Consider the following 22,205-nt stretch of genomic DNA (forward strand, 5'->3'; position numbering starts at 1 on the left):
CTTCTGACCCACTGGGAATGTGATGAAGAAATAAAAGCTGAAATAAATCATTCTCTCTACTATTATTCTGACATTTTACATTCTTAAAATAAAGTGGTGATCCTAACTGACCTAAGACAGGGCATTTTTACTATGATTAAATGTTAGGAATTGTGAAACTGTGTTTAAATGTATTTGGCTAAGATGTACCTAAACTTCCGACTTCAACTGTATGGTTTCCATATGTTTAAAGCCAGTCTAGTCGCGCTGTTCCGGACATTATTATGAACCGTCCTCCCCTTAGCATCCTCCTGTGCTGCAGTATCTACCCTGATTAAACCCTTTCTGGTATGATTTTGTGTTCTCGTGGCAGTAAACTACAATTCCCACCATGCACTTTGTTTTTAAAGAGGTATTTTACATTGTCACATCCCACTGTTGCTTGTTCAGAAGGAATTTCATTCCACGTGCGGTTGTTGCAGAAAAATACAAGCATCGGAGAGACAATAGAGAGGTATTTATTGAGTATTTTATATGCATTTTCATATTTTCAACTGAATAGGTTCAAGGATATGTAGATGAAGAGGTCGGTATCAGCTTTCGAAGACTATCAGCCAGCTAGCAACAGCTGACTATGATGCGGTGTCCAGTTTGCTGTAAAGACATCAGCAATTAGGTTAATTGTCGTGATTTGTGTTTTTCTAGACCTGTAGCTAGATCTGAATCTAAGATTCAGCTGCTTTATATACAAAGTTGCCTATTAGTAAAGCTACAAAATGTCTGTATTTTATGAATGTTTCTAGTCGTTATTGTTTAGGTAGCTCCAGTGGCGTTTCTATGATTTGATGACATTGTGTGTGTTATTAATGTGCGTTATTTCATAGTTTTTAATTTCTTCGGTGTTATTCTATAATGTAGAAAATAGTTAAAATAAAGAAAGCCTTGAATGAGTAGGTGTTATACACCTTATAAGACCGGTAGTGTATTTCACAGTGGTTTAGATGGTAGAGTGATTCTCTACACTGAGGGCTTGTTTTGACACACAAACTGAAGTTAGGCAAACTATTTTGAATTTTTGCGGAAAAAAATGGCGGAGCGATTTCTGCATATTGCACCTTTTTAAGAATTTGGTAAAAAATTATAATACATGTAGGTAAACTATCCTTTTTTAAAATAGGTCTTAATGTCCTGCAGGGAATATATTTCCCCTTCAGGGGATTTGAAAATGTTAATGGTATGATAATTCATTTCTCCAAGTCACCTCAACTTAAAGAAAAATCTAAAGGTGGTTGAGGATGACTAGTTGCAGACACGTGTCATCTTTTTATTTTGTGTTTATGGTCTATTGACAGGCCCCTTACAATCTCTGCCTAGCAGCTTGTGAACACAAACAAAATGACAAAATAATTGAGGTAAGAGAAGTATGTAGTCCATTTCCCTTTGACTAAATGAAGTGAGATGAAGTTGTTATCCACCTTGTATTTCAATATAGCCTATTCTCATTTATGACTTAAAATCAACATGTCCATGACATAGCTTAGCTACATGAATGCCTACAAAAATGCATAGCCCCTGACAAGCACAATAATTAGTCTGTAGGTCACATGCCTGACAGTGAGGTTTACAACAGATATCTACTGTGACACTGTGTCGTCATGAGAACAGTGACCCTGATCACTGAAGTCCACTTTACTGTGATCCTTCTCAGGGATATGAAGTGAAAATCTCTTGGGATCAGACCTATCTAAAACTAATGATTACATGTCTCTTTAGAATGTGTTTCAGAGGGATGCAGTAAAGCAGGGGTAAGCAACTAGATTCAGCCTAGGGGCGATTTTTGTCGGAGCGAATGGTCGGGGTGCCGGAACATAATAATTTTGAACACTGAAATTGACCACAACTAGGGCCAAAAAGAGAGGCTATTTGAAAATAACAATTTCATACTTTGATTACTTTGAGAAATGATCATGTCTCTTTATTTTATTTGTGGGAATACTTTGGGAACAGATTTCTTAAATTAAACTCATTTTTAGCTGAGTTCCTGGTGATTAGTCTTTTTTTCACCAGTCTTTTTATTTATTTAAGATTTTTTATTTTTGGTCATATCCTGGTGTTGGTAAGTAAAGCAAGGTCAGCCGAAAGCACAAGGCATGGGACCGGGGGGAGAACGCACTGACAAGAACGTGTAGGCTACTGGGGAAAGCAGGTTGTGGCTTTACTAGGTAGTAAGCACATAGAGAGTGCTGAGATAAGGTGTCGAGAAGGCCAAAGATGTAATGTGTGTTTGTCTTGTTGCAGATTGATGAAAGGGTTGACTGCTGGGTGACACTACATCCACTTTGAGGATAAACTGACAAGCAGTCATCTGTGTCCTAAATGTCACAAGAGCCACAACAAACTTTCAACCTTCAGACTTACCCCTCAACCCAAACTCTGAATACCCGCAACTCAGCTCTTTAGTGTTGAAGTCTGCATCGAACAGAGTAGGGTGAATTTGAGGGTGTTTTATATCGTGTTTTTGGGACTGTGCCAGCCGGGTTGTGTCCCATGGCGATAAACAGTGAGGCGGGGGACTGGGCCGAGGCTGGGAGTGAAGATGCTGGTGAGAGGGCGTGGCTACTGCAGAGCCCCAGTGTGGAGTCCGTTCGCCCCCCTTTGTCAGACAGGGAGAGGAGTGGAGGGGTGTCTGCCACAGCCGCTGTCTTCATTGTGGTGAATGCTGCGCTGGGGGCAGGACTACTCAACTTCCCCGCCGCCTTCAACATGGCCGGAGGCGTGGTTGCAGGGGTGGTGCTACAGATGGTGAGAGCTACACACACACTTTTGAGACCGAATCCTGCACACGGTGGCACTCCAGGAGCAGAAGTGATAAATACTGCATATATATACAGGGATGTATTTGGGAAAACTTCCTGTTTTTGTGTGTTGTAGTCCATGCTGAGTTTCATCATCAGTGGTCTGGTGATCCTGGCATACTGCTCCCAGGTTAGTAAGTTAATACACCCCCCCCTACAATTTAAGACATTCTTATCCAGCAGTACTCATCCTAGTGACCCTGTGCTGCTTGTCTAGGTCAGTAATGAGAGCACCTACCAGGAGGTGGTGCGGGCCTCGTGTGGGAAAGTCACCGGGGTAATCTGTGAGGTGGCCATCGCTGTCTACACCTTCGGCACCTGCATCGCCTTCTTTATCGTCATTGGAGACCAGCTGGAACGCTGTGAGTGTTTCTCACAGATAGATAATGAACATGTGCACACCTTTTTAAATACTTTATTTTAATCCACAAATCACATTACAGTCGAGAAGAATTCAAGAAATTCAAAAGGACATGGATATCTGGACACTTATGGATGCATTTACTTGAAGACAGTGCAGATGTAAAGTTTGACGGCACTCTGTTACTGAACTTGGCATCTGCGCTGTTCTTCAGGTGAATGTGTTTTTGGTAATAGTTAAAAGTAGTCATTGTGCATAGAGTTGTCTGGGTGGTTTAACTTTGCAATCATTATTTTTTGTTTGACATACATTTTAAAGTGAAAAATCAAAGTCTCCGCATCACCCTTGTTACCATAGAATTGCCCACCTTCTTCTCCAAACCACTAAGCTGCCCATGACAGCTGACACACAAGGGGCTGGTATTTCAGCAACCTGTCAGCAAAGGTCTGCTCCATGTAGGAGTCAAAAGAGCAACCCACTTCTAAAATTAGCTCCTCCCCCACAACAACAATATCTGGCATATTCTGTATACAAGAAAACACATCAACGTCAAACCAGCCTCCTCTGACAAGAGACTGTTTGTGAATGGTGTTACTGTCTGTCTCACATCACTAGCTATCGGGTCAATGAGGCGGTCATGTCTAGCTATGTATAAGTCCTTGTATGAACGCAACCATTAACAACGTGCCACAGACTCCATTAAGTTTGACTTGTGTAAAATACAATACAGATCATAGTTTGCAGGGTACCAGAGTACTAGGTTACACACACACACAGTTGATGAAACAGAAGGTCATTTCACTCAGTTGCAGATTGTAGCATTGGCTAGCCTTTTTCACCAGTTCTCCATTTCCTTTGTACCTTCAAAAAAGGTCATCCTCAGCTGTTATTGCACCATCACACTAGATGTGTGTTAGTTGATGTGTTGTATTAGTGTCGTCAGTATGTTATCACTGTGGATAAGAGCCAAGGGAGTCTGTGATGAGATCCTCTCTAGCTCAGCTATTTAGATGTGCCGTCATACTGAAAAGGCCTTTGAGTGCTGACCAGTTGGAAAGCCACCTTCGGTCAGCCTCAGATGGACTATGACCCTGCTATCAGATAGCCAGCACTACAACAATTCCACTTTAAATAAGACGTTAGTCAATGGAATGTTTTGTTTGCTCTGCTGCCTTTCCTCTATCTCTCTTACTATCTCTGTCTTTCTGTAGTGATAGCTGCAATAGCTCATTTGCCAGACGGTGTGGTCGGTGGTCACTGGTACATTGACCGTAAGTTCACCATTTGTGTGACTGCCGTCCTGGTCATTCTGCCTCTCTCCATCCCCAAAGAGATTGGCTTCCAGAAATACGCCAGGTATGCCTTCCTGCATCCAATGAATACACTTTACACATTGACCAAGTATATCTTTCCACACCACCCTTTAGTCTACAACTGATGATTGAATTAGAATTTGAAGCCTGCTTTGTATCACTAGGCTACAGGAACACAGGTCCGTCTGATAAGGCTGTTCTCCTGTTTGTAGTGCGCTGAGTGTTGTTGGCACCTGGTATGTCACCATTGTGATAATACTGAAATACATCTGGCCTGATAAAGAGATGACCCCTGGCTACATTCCAACCAGGTAAGCTAATTGAACTACTGTACCAGTCAAAAGTTTGGACACACCTACTCATTCCAGTTTTTTTTTTTTTCTACATTGTAGAATAATAGTGAAGACATCAAAACTATGAAATAACACATATGGAATCATGTAGTAACCAGAAAAGTGTTAAACAAATCAACATATATTTTATATTTGAGATTCTTCAAATAGCCACCCTTTGCCTTGACAGCTTTGCACACTTGGCATTCTCTCAACATAGCTTCATGAGGTAGTCACCTCGAATGCATTTCAATTAACAGGTGTGCCTTGTTAAAGGTTAATTTGTGGAATTTCTTTCCTTAAATGCGTTTGAGCTAATCCATTTTGTTTTGACAAGGTAGGGTTGGTAAACAGAAGGTATCCCTATTTGGTAAAATACCAAATCCATATTATGGCAAGAACAGCTAAAAAAAACAGAGAAATGACAGTCCATCATTACTTTAAGACATGAAGGTCAGTCAAACCAGAACATTTCAAGAACGTTGAAAGTTTCTTCAAGTGCAGATGTAAAAACCATCAAGCGCTATGATGAAACTGACTCTTATGAGGACCGCCACAGAAAAGGAAGACCCAGAGTTGCTTCTGCTGCAGAGGATAAGTTCATTAGAGCTAACTGAACCTCAGATTGCAGCCCAAATAAATGCTTCACAGAGTTCAAGTAACCGACGTATCTCAACATCAACTGTTCAGAGGAGACTGTGTGAATCAGGCCTTCATGGTCGAATTGCCGCAAAGAAACCACAATAAGACATCAATAAGAAGAAGAGACTTGCTTGGGCAAGAAAGAAACACGAGCAATGGACATTAGACCTGTGGAAATCTATCCTTTGGTCTGATGAGTCCAAATTTGAGATTTTTGGTTCCAAGCACAATGTCTTTGATATGCAGAGTAGGTGAACGGATGATATCCGCATGTGTGGTTCCCACCGTGAAGCATGGAGGAGGTGTGGGGAGCTTTGCTGGTGACACTGTCTGTGATTTATTTAGAATTCAAGGCACACTTACCCAGCATGGCTACCACAGCATTCTGCAGCGATACGCCATTCCATTTGGTTTGCGCTTAGTGGGACTATAATTTAGTTTTTCAACAGGGCAATGACCCAAAACACACATCCAGGCTGTGTTAGGGCTATTTGACCAAGGAGAGCGATGGAGTGCTGCAGCAGATGACCTGTCCTCCACAATCACCCAACCTCAACCCAATTGAGATGGTTTGGGATGAGTTGGACTGCAGAGTGAAGAAAAAGCAGCCAACAAGTGCACAGCATATGTGGGAACTCCTTCAAGACTGTTGGAAAATCATTCCTCATGAAGCTGGTTGAGTGAATGCCAAGAGTTTACAAGCACCCATGGTGCCAGATGGGAGAGCGAGTCCAGAAACGGCATTTCAGCCCACTCGCCTTTCATTAAAGCACAGTCTACATCAAATTACAGTTCCCATAATGCTTTGTTTGTGTTGATCAGCCAGTGTGTCTGTTACAGCCCGTCCTCCTGGAGTGCAGTGTTGAACGCCATGCCCACCATATGCTTTAGCTTCCAGGTATCTGTCTGTGTTTGTGTGTGTATGAATGTGCAGGGGTGTGCATATGGCTATTTCTAATCCTTGATTGAAAATGCTTGAAGTTATTTACATCCTCACACAATCTCTCTCTTTCTCACTTTCTCTATCTCTCAGTGTCATGTGAGCAGTGTGCCAGTGTTTAACAGCATGAGAAGGAGTGAACTCAAGCCCTGGGGAGGTGTGGTCACCGTCGGCATGATCATCTGCCTCTTTGTCTACACTGGCACAGGTGTGTGTTTGTCTACTGTGTGGCTCTATAGTCAGTTTTGAAAGCATCAGAGGTTTTTTTTATGACATGGCCCATTTCCTGTGTGATTCGTTGATGTGTAATGGTGCATACCCCATGTCTCAGGTGTCTGTGGCTTTCTGTCATTTGGGTCTAACGTCAGTCAGGATGTGCTGATGTCATATCCTCCTAATGACATCGCCGTGGCGATCGCAAGGGCCTTCGTCGTCATCTGTGTTATCACCTCCTATCCCATTCTACACTTCTGTGGCCGGTGAGACACTAACCTTAACCTACAACGTACTGTGTGCCACCAATGCCATTTCAGTACTACATTGTTGTGTTGTGTAACTTGTTTCTTCAGGGCGGTGCTGGAGGGGCTATGGCTCCGTTTCCACGGCGATCAGGTGGAATTGTGTGTGAGGCGTGAGCGGAGACGCAGAGTGTTGCAGACGCTTGTGTGGTTCGCGGTCACACTCGTCCTCGCACTCTTCATCCCCGACATTGGCCGAGTCATCTCCCTCATCGGAGGACTGGCAGCCTGCTTCATCTTTGTCTTCCCAGGTACGACCAGTGTGTCTGATTCTGTGTGTGTGTTTACAATGTGTTTATATCAGCAATAAGCATAATGCCTGTATATAATATATGCTCTTCCCTGCAGGTCTGTGTCTGATTCAGGCAAAGCTCTCAGAAACAGAGGTTCGATCTGCTAGGTAAGACTAGACTCACTACCTGTACGTAATCTCCTCTTGCAACTGTTACTAAACACTGATCTTCTCTCTCCATAGCTGGCATGGGATGGTGGTCTACGGTGTCATTATGGTAACCATCGGCACTTTCATCTTTGGCCAGACCACCACCAATGCCATCTATCAAGACGCCATCCACTATTCGGACAGCCAATAGAATTCTGACCAGGAAGATTCTTTGCTGGAGGAGGATGCAGGTCTATGCTGCTATTCTGAACTTTATTGACTTGTATCAGGATGTCGAGGATCCAACACATACATGCAAACACACTCCCTCGTGTGACCTCTCCTGCACATCTCGTTGTCTCCCTGATGATGAAACCGCTCCATAGCAAGGACTCGTGTCACCTATGGAGCGATGCTCTAGGATTGGATGAGAGTCCTGAGAGCAACCTCTGACAAGGGACCTACCTTTTCAAAAAGATTATGCAAATGTTCAAGAAATGCAGTGGGAGAGGGTACCTCTCTAATTGGTGTTGTTACTGATTTGAACATACTGTTTTAAGATTTTATCCATTTTTTTAATTTTCATTCCAATGATCAAGTGGTTTGTATCCTGGGCTGCAGTATTATAATTTTAAGTGCCTTTAAGATTTACACCAAGATTGAGATTGAGATTTACACCAAGATTAAGATTGACATTCTCAACCCCTCCCTATGCCTTTCCCTGCTGGCCCAGCATGCACCACTGCACTACAGGTGGCATCCCATCCTTCAAGAAACTGGGCAGTGGGAGAGGGTACCTCTCTAATTGGTGTTGTTACTGATGAGTAATGAACATACTGTTTTAAGAATGTGGCCAAACATTTCCATCCATTTTTATAGTAATTTTACAATTCCAATGATCAAGTGGTTTGAAGACGTATCCTGCAACTGCAGTTCTGAAATCTATGTAATGTGGCAAGTGTATTATAATTTTAAGTGCCTTTGAGATTTCAGAAGTCCGGGGTCTCAGGCTGATTCCTGTGGTTAAATAATTGTATATGGCCTAGCTTTAAACAGACAGATATTTTAAATGTGCTTTACTGATAGAGAGATTAGCTATAGACTACAGACAGAGGTAAGGGACAAAAATCTATCATGTTCAAAGGGATTGTTCCTCAGGGCAGCAATTACTGTTTTACAATGACTTGAATGAGATTGGAAATGCTTGAAATTCAATTACTTTTTATTGTTTTATTCCATAATTGGAGCCAAGGGAAATCGTTTTTCTGAACTGAACCAATTTAGTAATCAGGTTTAACAATATGCAGTCTTATAGTGTCATGAATTATCCTGTTATCAATCTACAATTGAATAAACATGCCGGTTTTGTCATTGAATTCAGATTGTCATAGTTTTGTCCTATACCCTCATGTTAGTGAAAACATCTTATCAGGTGAATGACTATGGCAGGTAAAAATAATCAACATTTAAAAATGAATAGATTTGGTAGACTCACACAGCTCATTGGAAGAGAAAGTGTAAACTCTAACAGTCTTAGCTAGAAAGGTATCTTGGTGTACAGTGGTGATTTTAGCAGGTAAATCTTGGTGGGGCAAAAATCAAAAAGATTGTGGGATGAGTGCCAGCAAATCCACAACACTAAACATTGCACTATAACGGTGACAAACGGTGTCCACACACTGTTAGGGCCTACATAAAGCTGTCCCAACATTCTTACCACTGCTACTCCTGGCTAACAGCGGAGCATTGTTCGACAGCGAAACAGTTAATTTAGCCTCATTAACTGCCTTTAAAAAAATATTAGCTAATGTGGCTGACTTGCTTAAACAAATGTGGTTTCTAATGACAATTGAGATGAACAAACTATGTCATAAGGGGACGACAAGCGGATAATAGGCAGGATAATAGGCAATCTATAATTTCGAATAAGACATGAGCGAGCTAGGACGGATGTAAGATTAGTCGATATAACTATTTGTTTAGCACTTTTGAAATGTACAGCAACAGAATTCAGAACATGGGCCGTTCTTAGTGTTCTCCCTGTACACCAAGTCAGAACCGTAGGATAAATAAAGGGGGCATGTTAGCAGACAATGAAAGTCCTTACAATATTCAATGATTACATTTCTCTATAACAGGTTATAGGCTACATGTGCACCACGAAGTTGGAACAGTAGGTGAAATTAAGGGGTAAATAGACCAAATTATTAGGGTGAAGCACATGGGCTACTAACATCTTCATAACATACACTTAGTACTACTTTCTTAGCTACAGTACACATATCTCCCTGGCATATTACATCATTTATGCTGCAGCAATACATTTTTGGACTCACCTTGTGCTGTGCTCACTTGAACAGGAAGGTGGCGTGGCAGTCCTTTGTGGGAAAATTTGGTCATCAAAGTCTGGCATTCTCTCAATTTATGGTGCTTTCAAAACAACTGGGAATTCGGAAAAAGGTCAAATCGTAATGACCTCACTCACCTCATAGCTCGAGAAAGAGGCCGGATATACAATTCCGAGTTGGATGACCATTCAAAACAGACTTTCCCAATCGGAGCTTGTTTTATTCCCAACTTCCCAGTTGTCTTGAGCTCACGGAAGTCAAGTTTTTACAGTTCCCGAGTTAATGGTTGTTTTGAGCGTGACACAAATCATGCGTCATTGGGGCGGCAGGGTAGCCTAGTGGTTAGAGCGTTGGACTAGTAACCGAAAGGTTGCAAGTTCAAATCCCCGAGCTGACAAGGTACAAATCTGTCGTTCTGCCCCTGAACAGGCAGTTAACCCACTGTTCCTAGGCCGTCATTGAAAATAAGAATTTATTCTTAACTGACTTGCCTAGTAAAATAAAGAAAAAATTAAATTGACAGGATTGCCAATGTTGAATGTTTATCATTTTAAACTTGGAAAAGAGCCCCTTAATCCCAGAAGTGGGACCACACTATCACTGATTCCTTTCAAACCACTCATTGTTCAATTTGCGATTTCCAACTTGTGTAATATTTATGTCCAATGGCTGATGAGCACTGATACATTTTATCTAATTTCTCATTTATTTTCACATTACAATGATTAAAAAGGATTTGCCAGTAGATTGTCAACTTGATTCATGATCAGTCCAATCAAAGCTACTGTAAATATGTGATTTGACGTCATTTTTATCTGTGGCCAATGACCTTGAGCCTTCTTGGATTGGCACTTATGGAACTCTATGGCAGCACCGAAGGGGCTAGAATTTTCAGGGTCTACCCTTAGACTTGGTGGCGACGTAGTGTCCCCATGAGTGACAGAACACTGAGCCAATCACGGCGCAACACTCCGTATTTTCTGCTGGCTTGCCCCTCCACCACAGAAAGCACTGAGCTAGGCTGAAACACCTGCATTTTGGAGCTGACTTACTCAAGAAAACAAAAAAAGATACCATGTTTGTATGTGGCTTTATTAACTCTGTATATTTTTTTGCAAAAGATGTGGGGCACAAATGACAAGTCATCACTGGTGGTGGAGAGAAAATGTAAAATAATTTTGCAATTCTACACATTTTTCCATTGAGCTCAGAGAAAATGTAGCAGTTTTGAAGCTAATTCCCAGCAATTCTACACAGTGAGACAATTTTGCCATGACTAATGCTATGCTCCTCTGCTCAAACAAATCAATAAGTATGTTGCCGAATGCCTGTTTTTTTTTTGGTCCGGCTTTTGTTAGTTCTCAAACATGGCATTAAATCTATATTTAAAATACAAAATATTCTCTCCAATTTTTTATTTATTGCGGACCCCTGCAGTACCCAAGTTGGAAAACGCCTGGACTAGTCAAATGTATTTATAATCAGCAGATGTCAGAAAGTACTATACTGAAACTCAGCTCAAAACTCCAAACAATGCAGATTTAGGAAGCACTAGTGACATTGATGTATAATACCTTTTGCAACAAGTCCTACCTGTATATCTTGAAGCAACTAAAAATAGCTTAATTTCCATTAACACAGGAATCACTAGTCCTGTCCAGTTAAAATGCTACACTGATTGGCCTGTGTACTGAATCTTCAGCATGGTGGCTGAGAAGGAGATTTCTGGTGCTCAATCACCATCCCTGGAATTGACATGTTTATGGGACAGTCACTTAAGATTACTTGGATGTTTTAACACATTCTGTTATCAATCATGTTCAATAAAAAATGCTATTAAAATGAATTGAGATACAAATGGTTTCATAAAAAGCATTTATTAGAAAGACAAAGAATGTTAGATTATTTTAAAGTGCCGATTGGCCTTTTGGCCATTTGAGTTCCATGGCATTTCAGCTCCCCCAAGTGGTGACAATTGAAACCCCCTGATTCAGAAACTGCATGAGGAAATTCAAAAGGCAAATGACAGTTCTGATGCCTAATAAGCTGCTAATCAGTTAGAAAACCAACCAGAGCAATTGCACAGCATCACCAAAGGAAGATTGTTTAGGTGCATCACATGTCAAAACATTTCCACTATTGATATGTAGTTTGCTTCAAGAAAAGTTCAATTATACATTTACTGAAATTAAGAAATGGCATAGTCCAATTACACTCCTGTCACCCCAACACTGATAAGTGTGTACACATGCGTTCCTCCAGAGTTGAACTTTGATCTACTGAGCTTACTTGGAGTGCAACAGAAACATTTAATTTGATCACAATACAAAAACAAAACATTTGTTTCCCCTTTTCCATCCAACTCTCCCTGAGAAAAACGGGCCATCATCCTTGCCCACTAACAAGTTCCATTACAGACACTGGAAGCAGCCCCAGGAGCATGCTCAGTAGGGTTTGTTTGACAGGAAGGACTGGAACATGTCTAAGGCGGGGCCTGGAGCCCACTGCGGCACCATGTGACCAGCGCCCTGAAACAGAGGATGGGATTAGAACGCAGCAGCCTCACCCCCGTTGCATCCACTAATCTTTATGAACATGTCTAGTGTGTTAATTAGTCTGAAGACAGTGAATCAATGCCAATATGCTAACTAAGTAGTGCTTACCTTCACAGTCAGGAGGGTGATGTTTCCATACTGCTCATAGAAGCCGGCAATCTGATCATCAGATATCCAGCTCTGGTACTTGGTGGTTGTCTGGAAATGAAAGATAAAAAGTCTTCACATTGCATGCCCTGTGAGTTACAAATATGCCAAATACCCTGCAACCCAGCTTTCAAATCTCTATGTCACCTGACTCAAATACCAGTCTTCAAGAGCTTTACCTTCTGGTTGAGCTGCTCCACAAACCACTTGTCTCCCAGGAAGTTGCAGGCCATGTCAGTGTCTCCGTTATAGACTAGCGCCCGGACACCCAGAGACAGCAGCTTCAGATATACATCCTTCACTGTCGGGTAGATGTTGGTGTACTGTCCTCCCACCACATCACTACATAGGAAGTTATGGTAAAGATGTCCTTTTGTAGGTAGTTTACTGTTGTCATGTTTTAGATGTCACTTTGCTGAATTTAGACTTACTGACTATTAGGGATATGTGGGTACTAGTGTAATACCTGCAGATGTCCCAGGGTGGAAGTGTATCAGGGATGTGTAGGGCTTTCCGCACATCACCCCGGTTGAGCCAGTTCATCTGAGCTGTGCTGTTAATGCAGGGAGGGACCTCACCCACAGAAGGAGTTTGGCCAGTGACGGACGGCACCTTCAGCAGCTACAGCGAGACAAAGTACTTACATAACACACCAATTTCCAACATAACCACTTCAAACAATTTGAGAATAACCAGAACAACCCTTCAGAACACAAGACTACCAAAATCTAATGCCAGGATGGACTTGAACACTGTTTTCCTCCATAGGAAGGGCACTTACCTGGAAGGTGGCCCAGTGCTTTCTGTAGTTCCTGAAGAGCTGGCTCATGCTCCTCTTATAGGCTCTGGCCCTGACTCCACCCTCACAGTCCATGTAAAGAGCATACTCATTCAGCCCAGAATCATACACAATACTAAAGGCCTGGCTCAACTGAGGGCAAGAATGAATGAGAGGGAGAAACAAAGGTACAAGTACACATTTCTATGTTAAATCTGTGCATATCATAGCCCAATTTTTGTATTTGATGTATAATACTTATCCGATTGTAAAAGTGTTTCCATGTGTACCAGTGTCTTGCAGGCCTCCTTGCTGTTGTTGAAGAAGTTACATGTTCCCTTATCGCAGCAGTTTGTGTTCAGATCTGTCCACAGTCTGCAAGAGGATAGTTTACTTAAACACATTGCTTCTGTTACAAGACATTGCATCAGACAAGCTTGAATTCATATTGTGGGCCTATACATACGTTGTGGGGCTTTCGAAAGGAGTTATCCCTAGTCATGTAAACATTACAAAACAGTCTGGGCCCACAAGAGTGAATGTGTTGCGCGTTCTTACTGTTCTCCGAAGAGGCCGTGGTAGTAACCAAAGTAGATCAGAGACTGGTCATTCAGGGCATAGCTACTGAGGCCATTACCCACTGCAAAGCCCTGAAAAACACATTAAAGGAGTTCTTTATAACCGTCATTCATATTGGATTCACATCATCCTCTCCTTGCCTTTTCTACATAATCATTGACAGGTGGTTGGATAGGCTGGAATTCCATTATATTGCTTTTAACTTATGCTTAGTCTTTAGATTTTCAGAGATTGTTTTGAGTGGATTCCACACTTACCCTTAAGTCGGTGTGTGAATCAACTCACCTTGAAGTTAATCTTTGCGGCCCCTGTGGCCACACGCTGGCTGAGTGTCGGGGCATATATCCCACCATAACTCTCACCGATGATGAAGAACTCATTCTGTGTGAAGTTTGGAAACTTGGCAAAGAAACTCTGCAGAGCTAGGTAGTTGTCATCAGCCACCTAATAGTAAGGGGGAGATAAATCAGTTACTATTACTTTAGTATTCAGTAGGGAAGAGTGAACAGCATGATTTCTGAGCCACTGTCAGTGGAACATTCAGATAGGAATACAGTGTGTATAACAGACATGCCTATGACAAGAGGTAAATAACTGTCTGATTTATTCAATGCATTTCACTCTCCCGAATGAGACCCTGATGATCTCACCTCGTCGTCGTCGGTTTTGTACTTCTGGTCGTCAGAGTAGGAGTATCCCACACCTGCAGGGGACTCTAGGTACAGAACGTTGGCGATCCTGTTCCAGCTGAACTTATTCTCATACAGAGTGGCCCCATCATCCTTCACCTGAAGGAGACACAATTATGTTGTTATTCTGTGGGAATCACTGCATACAATAAGGTTACACTGGGACACACAGGCACACTGAAATCACAGGTCCTGCTAAGTTCATAATGAAAAGGTAACGTGTGGGAGAACTCACATGGAAGGGGCCGTTCTCTGACAGAAAGCCATCCAGCGAGCTGCAGCCTGGCCCTCCATTCAGCCACAGCACAACAGGGTCCTTAAGTGGGTCCCTCTGTGAGGTCACAAACCTGGGGAAGCAGGGAGGTAGAGGGCCAGGTTAACAGGAGATAGAGAGCACCCAAAGACACACTGTGCACTCCACACTTAATTTTAGACCCCAGGTACAATAGTGTCTGCTGACTATGTTTGTGTGTGTGCATACTTGTGGCCTATAGAACACTATAATACAAGTTCATTAACTTCTCATAGCTTATGGCAAAGGATGTTCTAGCTCTTAAACTTCTCAATGAAAGGTACATACTACAGCACCATGCATGACCAATGCTGGAGGAAGTAGCACAAGAGCAAGTATAAACAATCATCTAGTCCAGTTTCAGAAGCGTTTCCTCTTCTGCCTGTGACTTTCTATTTGAAGTTGTCTATTGTTTAAACATGCTTCAGTTGTCTCTATAATAACTACTGTATGTATTAATTTACTATTGAGCAATAGCCACTATTGTAAGTTTATTTAATGACATCTTTAAAAGATAATACGGTTATTTATGCTATGCGTTGATTCATTTATTATTTCACCCATTTGGAGTAAACCGATTCCCACTGATACATATTGTAGTAAACTAACGTTGTGCACGAGCTGGAGTTTCTGAAAAGATCCAACCAGAACAAACACTAAGTTGTTAGTTAGTCAAGGTAGCGACATATGACATTACTGATACTCACCAGTAATGGAGAAACTTTCCAGGGCTGGCTTTCAAATAGCCCGACCATTGTCGGTAGTTTGGTTTAAACGACATTCCCGGTAGTTCGGTTACCTCGTCAGGGGCATAGTCAGCCCATGTAAGACACGAAACAGCAAGGAAATACACCACCAAACTAACAAAATACATGCTAGTCATGTCGAGGACGAAACTAGCCTAATACGCCAACAATGTTGGCCTCAAACGCTTGACTCGAAGTCCTGTGAGCGCAACAATTGCGGTGTCTATGACCTGCATATCGAAACACTGCAGGTCATATGACTACTAACTGAGCTCTCTGGTCACGTGGTCGATCTTTTGTTTTGACGTTCATCATCGGATTGCGTTTCATTTGATAGGCTACATTTGTGCATTAATAATTACTGCCGGTGTCTCGGTTATATCAAGGACGGGCATTTCGATGTATTAATTACTCAATATGTTAATCAATCGAAATGCCAGCGGGCACCAAAACAACTATGGCGACTTCTGAATCATCGAGAAAAGTATAACGCTGAAAATATGACTAGGTCTACCAAGAATTGGCTACATTTGCCAACATTGTTCCATCGTGGCGTTACATTTAACATATCAACGTTTGATGTAACATGACAGTGAAGAATGTGAGGGTGGTATAATTAAGTGGCAATGTGCATTAGGTGGATGAGTGTCAGAGAAAATGGTAGCCTGTAGTCGACCTGAGTTTTGAATAGGCCAGTAAAAGGGTAAAAACCAAAAACACAAGTGAGTATCGGGTCATGCGTTTTTATAAGGGTCCCTGGCAAAAGACCCCTGAAAATGCATGATCAAGGTGACGCTATGCCTGTACACTATGCATGCATGGTAGGCTATCAACAGTTAGACAATACAAAGGCTAGGCCCAAGGCTATGTATTGGCCCATTGACTATTGAATGTTATACCTTTTACATCAACAGTTAAACAATATAGTCAGTTATCTATGCATAGTCACTTTAATAACTCTACCTACATGTACATATTACCTCAATTACCTCGACACCGGTGCCCTCGCACATTGACTCTGTACGGGTACCCCCTGTATATATCTCCCCGCTATTGTTATTTACTGCTGCTCTTTAATCATTTGTTTTTCCTCTCTCTTTTTTTTGTGTATTTTCTTATTAACAGCATTGTTGGTTAAGGGCTTGTAAGTAAGCGTTTCACTGTAAGGTGAAACCTGTTGTATTCTGCACATGTGTCAAATTAAATTTGATTTGATTTGAATACACAGTGCTTGACTTGGGCAGGAGCTCACTGGAGCTGAGTACTGGCACCTCAACGTTTCACTGCTTGAGCTTCTGCACCTCTTATTTTATTTAACCTGGCAAGTCAGTTAAGAACAAATTCTTATTTACAATGACAGCCTACTGGGGAACAGTGGGTTAATTGCCTTGTTCAGGGGTAGAACTAGAGATTTTTACCTTATCAGCTCAGGGATTTGATCCAGCAACCTTTCGGGTTACCGCTCTAACCACTAGGCTACCTGCTGCCCCGAAATATAATATTTTAGAATATCTTATAGAATATTTGCTCAAAAGTATTGTGGAGCTCTTGCACCTAAATATAAACAGTACCGGTACCCAAAATGATTACCAGCACCTATTTCAGTCCAAGTCAAGCACTAACAATACATAGCCTAAGCCCTTGGGCCAAATTGAACAAGTTTAAATATGGTCCATTCACTATTGAGGCGGCAGGGTAGCCTAGTGGTTAGAGCGTTGGACTAGTAACCAAAAGGTTGCAAGTTCATATCCCCGAGCTGACAAGGTACATATCTGTTGTTCTTCCCCTGAACAGGCAGTTAACCCACTGTTCCTAGCCTGTCATTGAAACTAAGAATATGTTCATAACTGACTTGCCTATTTAAATAAATAATAAATCAATTGAATGTGTTTTCTGGTCTTATTAAAGTGAGTGTGTGCACTATTATTACGCCCCTGGGTCTGTGTGTGACCTCTGGGGTTACGCTGTAGTGCTACAGAATCTCTCTCTCTCTCCCAGGCTGTGCTTGTTCTGTAGCCTGAGAAGAACTGAGACACAGTGACCATTACTGACCCCCATCCCACCATCTTCCCTCTGTGTGTTACTGTGTCCATATTTGAGTAGAGGAAAAGCCAACTGATGCCTCCTAGCCAGCTGCTTAGACAGGGCATCCTCCAGCTTTCATTACCCCTTGTGGTTAGCCTTTCCTGCTGGCTGGGACTGAAATCCAGAAAAGATCCAGACATGATTACTGCTGCTTATGTCAGAGGACAAGTCACTGTTCTCTGATAAGGACACATAAAGTTTTAGTGGAGATGTTTATGAGTAAATTGCCTTTCAATCCATTCTCTTAAATGTTTGAATTCCACCTGTGTCTGCATCTGATGTTTCTCTATTTGTTAAATAGAGGCCAGACATATATTGAATGTAATAAATGTCGATACTAAGTAAGAACAAACTTGGATTTTTTTGCATGTGCACCCTATCTCTACACTGAATGTCAGTCTGCAAGACTTTTGAGTAAACTCATATGGAGGTTTATATACATGTTTTGTCTGGTGCAGGGACTCCTTTCCTCAAACAAGAGTTATAGATGCTAAGGGATCCGAGGAAATAAAATCAATGGTCACATTTAAAAAAATCTAAATCACGTTTTTAACCATTGTTATTTTCCTTACAAACACTTTGAAATAATATAGAATGATTTATCTGTGATAGAAATACCAATTGACTGTCCCCTGAAATCAATGTTGGAAATCATTCTAAGACGTCACATTGAAGGACATAAAGACAAAATACATGGTAAAGCATACTGAATCATCTACTTCTTGAATGATCATTCCCATATCTGATCTTTACAGAAGGTAACACAGATGATAAGGCATTAAATGGTGGGTAAAACATTGTTAAACTACTGCTATAGTTATATTTTTCATGACCTAGTAACTGCTGAAGGTGAATGAATTACAGAATAAGATCTCCCTAGCTCTGGCAGAACTAGTGCTCCCTTGTGGAGACTATGGGTAGTTCACCCTCACTCGCTCCTCATGCCAAATGCCAAGTGGTATGGCTTTTGAGACTGTCCTGCCAAAGAAGAGGCTGAAATCTGGGACAACTCCATCCTCAGGCCAGCACAAACTGCTTTACAGAAACCCAGCCTAAAACCCAACAGAGCAAACAATCCAGGTGCAGAAGAACAGTGGATAGGAAAGGCAAAATCAAATCAAAGTTTATAGGTCGTGAACACAGATTTGCAGATGTTATCGCAGGTGCAGTGAAATACTTATGTTTCTAGCTACAACAGTGCAGTAATATCCACAAACAATACAGTAACCCCAAAAAGTAGAATGCTTGTTTTGGAATATTTGTATTCTTTAATTTATGTTAGTATTGTGGAGTAACTACAATGTTGTTGATCCATCCTCAGTTTTCTCCTATCACAACCATTAAACTCTGTAACTGTTTTAAAATAACCATTGGCCTCTTGGTGAAATCCCTGAGCAGTTTCCTTCCTCTCCAGCGACTGAGTTAGGAATCTTTGTAGTGACTGGGTATATTGATGCACCATCCAAGGAGTATTTCTTTCTGTAATAAAGCCCTTTTGTGGGAAAATATAATTCTGATTGACTGGGCCTGGCTCCTCAGTGGGTGGGCCTGACTGCCAAGTGGGTGGGCCTATGCCCTCCAAGGCCCACCCAGTCATGTGAAATCCATAGATTAGGGCCTAATGGGTTTATTTAAATTGACTGATTTCCTTATATGAACTGTAACTCAGTAAAATCTTTGAAATTGTTGCATGTTGCGTTTGTATTTTTGTTCAATATACTTACCCATGAATGTGCACTGTTGAAAATAAATCTCCACTCAATGTTATTGCTAGCACTTGCCACCAAAATAAAGTGTACCTTCTGGGTTAATTTGGTCATCCCAGATGAGGAGATGAGGAGAAACACACTATTTCAAATGTAATGTTTGCCTAAGTACAATGTAATTTTTAGTAGTTACACAGGATTTAGCTAGTTCAAATTAAGTGTATTGTTTGGGGTGTGTGCAGTGCAATGGCAAAGGCATCATCTGTGGATCTGTTGGGGCTCTATGCAAATTGTAGTGGGCCTAGGGTGTCGGATAAGGTGGAGGTGATATGATCCTTAACTAATTGCACACCTAAGGCCTGATTCTGACCTGAGTTAATCCATAAATTGAATGTTATTTATTTTTATGCACTTTTCTCTCTATGCATATTCTGACCTTGAATTTAAACATGAAAATAGCATGCTATTCACCCCACTTTTCTTTCAAGGTGGAGATCTAAGAAATTAAGTTGTGATGGAGCGGGGTGTCTACAGATACGCCCTATTCTGACCTTGACTTATTTCCCTCATAATTCCACTACCTTTATGCATGAGGAAACCATGAATAGGGTCGAGCAAACTGGCAAACTGGCTAACTGGCTATACAAAGTGTTGGACAAGAGCGCACCACACAGACAGGCAATCCCATGCTGTTGCTTCATCAAAAAGTTTCTAGAAATACCAATCACTGATGCATTATTTTCATATCTTGTGAAAAACTTGTGTAGATCAATAGATTTTCTAAAAAGTTCAATTCATTTAATTCATCTTCTAAATTCAACACATTTTGAACATTGTTGAATTCCGTATTAATGTCGTGACCGACTTGATAGTCTGGTAAAGTGCCACCCTGATTCACCTCCTTGCACAGTTATCACAAGTTGTTGCTTGGGAAACTATTCCACTCAAAAAGTTTTGTTCAAACACAAGTCAGTATAGACTATCAAGGCTGTAGGGGAGACCGGGACCGGGGTTTCGGTTGTCACGCTTTTTACTCTTGTGTGTATTTTCAAGCACCAATATCTCTTACAATAATATTTTCAACATCAATAGAAAGACTGAGGTCCTGGGTTGAAATGGGGACCATTTTTATCCTCCCTACTCAAACATGGAGTTATTATCAGGGTTGAATGTCACACAGAATGGGGTTGGTTGTAACAATGTTCGCTAGTAGCTTATTCCTTTTGTAACAAGAAATTAAAGGAATCTACACAAAAAAAATCTACATTTCTTACTTTCTTTCTTTTCCTTTTGATTTGATTGATGCATTGACATGGACTCAGAACATTCAATGTTGATGTTTTTCTATAAATAATTGGAAGTTTGAGAGTAAATAACTGAATCTGAAACCAGGAACCCCCCCCACAGAGAAACTCAATTTGGGAAAAATCTAAACAGATTTGGGGAGAGGGTATGACATATTTAGTATGACAATTGGTGTGTTGTGTTCTTCTGTCTTGGAATATTAGTCACCCACCATCAGCTCCTACAAGATCATAGAAATCACATTCAGTCCTTTACCCCACTCCCTCATACTCACATTCTTATTTTATTGTGAGGAAGAGGCCCTCTCATTGTGCTGTTGTCTCTTTAGGATGGGGATGTGAGGTGGGAAATTCTAGTTTTGGTTTTGGAAGGAGATGGGGGGGCATCTGGTTGGGTGTACTCTCCATATACACTTGTTCCCCCCTAGTCTCTCATCCTCTGTCCCATGGGGGCCAAATGTACTGTGGGGTGTCCTGGGCACCGTTAGCCTTTTGTCTGTCAAACAATGCCCCCCCCAACAGTGCAGGGACAACACAGCAGCCTGGGCTTTCATGTTGTTCATTGTGCATTCATAGCATATGGCTGTCCATAATGCACCCGTTTCCACACACAAAACCAATGCATCAGGGGTTGTCTCTCCAATGTGACCCTCAGACCAGGGTTTAAATACATTTGACCTTGGCTTGATCCAATACTCTGACCATAACTGGTTTATATTATGTGAACAACTTGGGTTCAATTCCCACAAAGAACACATACAAAAAAATAATAAATTATGCACTCTGTCATGCATGTCGCTCTGGATAAAAAATAATATTTTAAGTGGCATATATTAAACTGAACTAAATAGTACTATAGTATTTTATTGTGCTGCCCCTGCATCTTGAAGCATTTCCACATTTTGGCCTCCATGCTGAATTTGGGTGAGGGGGATGCTACCTCAATTGGCTGTCCCACTCCAGTCTTCTCTGTCTGGGCTGGGCTGCCTGGGAAGGCTTCTTTGTGGGTTCATAACCACGGTAGACAGAAATAGGTCAGGTTGTCATTTTGGAAGGGAGATGCCCCCTCTTGGCCCTTCCCCACCCTGTGCCCCTTTGTGTTTGACCATCACACCTCTAGCCTCTGATCCAGTGGTAGAATGCAGAGGTATAGCACACACATGCACACGCACACTCACACACACATATACACACAAAAACACACACATTTGAAATACTTTATTTGAATCCACAAAATACATTGCAATCCAAAGGCCACACTGTCAATTAAAGTACAAGGCCAAGACTGCCACATACACACACACACACACACACACACACCTAATTCTGATCCTAACCCTAATTGTAACCCCAATCCTAAAGCTAACCTCTATGCCTAAAATAGGCTTTGAGAATTTTCCTTGATTTACTGTCCTTGTGGGGACTTTTGGAGATTTCTGGTAACAATGATTTCTGGTCATTTCAATCATACACATGGGTACTCTCTAAAATCAAGGCACTTCAGTACAAGTGGCTTTTTGTAGAATGTTAGGAGAGCATTTTTGCTAACCCTAACCCTTTTCCTAACCTTAACCTAATTCTCCTAAACTGCTACGTTAATTCTCCTAACCTGTTACGGAAACGTTGTATCTGTATTGAAGTGACATGTTTTTAG

At 41.5% G+C, this 22,205-nt stretch overlaps 2 protein-coding genes and 1 non-coding gene across 3 annotated transcripts; 2 read left to right on the top strand and 1 right to left on the bottom strand.

The window, feature by feature from the left end:
- The first annotated feature begins 358 nt into the window (after positions 1-358).
- On the top strand, positions 359-7,793 carry LOC115112320 (sodium-coupled neutral amino acid transporter 7-like). Its single transcript, XM_029639318.2, has 12 exons — positions 359-493; positions 2,278-2,781; positions 2,911-2,964; positions 3,052-3,196; positions 4,407-4,551; positions 4,721-4,819; positions 6,323-6,380; positions 6,516-6,630; positions 6,754-6,901; positions 6,992-7,191; positions 7,289-7,340; positions 7,416-7,793. Exons 2-12 carry the CDS (start codon positions 2,527-2,529, stop codon positions 7,531-7,533), a joined length of 1,389 nt encoding a protein of 462 aa, XP_029495178.1. The 5' UTR covers positions 359-493; positions 2,278-2,526; the 3' UTR covers positions 7,534-7,793.
- Positions 7,794-11,531: 3,738 nt separating this feature from the next.
- LOC115112318 (lysosomal protective protein-like) lies at positions 11,532-15,712 on the bottom strand. Its single transcript, XM_029639314.2, has 11 exons — positions 15,418-15,712; positions 14,654-14,765; positions 14,380-14,517; positions 14,015-14,173; positions 13,709-13,800; positions 13,441-13,525; positions 13,154-13,303; positions 12,839-12,993; positions 12,552-12,714; positions 12,334-12,423; positions 11,532-12,198 (listed from the first exon to the last, which is right to left on the bottom strand). Exons 1-11 carry the CDS (start codon positions 15,591-15,593, stop codon positions 12,115-12,117), a joined length of 1,404 nt encoding a protein of 467 aa, XP_029495174.2. The 5' UTR covers positions 15,594-15,712; the 3' UTR covers positions 11,532-12,114.
- Positions 15,713-17,373: 1,661 nt separating this feature from the next.
- LOC115112598 (small nucleolar RNA SNORA76) lies at positions 17,374-17,496 on the top strand. The gene has a single exon (XR_003860971.1). It is a non-coding gene; the product is annotated as a small nucleolar RNA SNORA76 (small nucleolar RNA).
- The last annotated feature ends 4,709 nt before the right edge of the window (positions 17,497-22,205 follow it).

This window comes from Oncorhynchus nerka, linkage group LG27, assembly GCF_034236695.1.
Source record: "Oncorhynchus nerka isolate Pitt River linkage group LG27, Oner_Uvic_2.0, whole genome shotgun sequence".
Lineage (NCBI taxonomy): Eukaryota > Metazoa > Chordata > Actinopteri > Salmoniformes > Salmonidae > Oncorhynchus > Oncorhynchus nerka.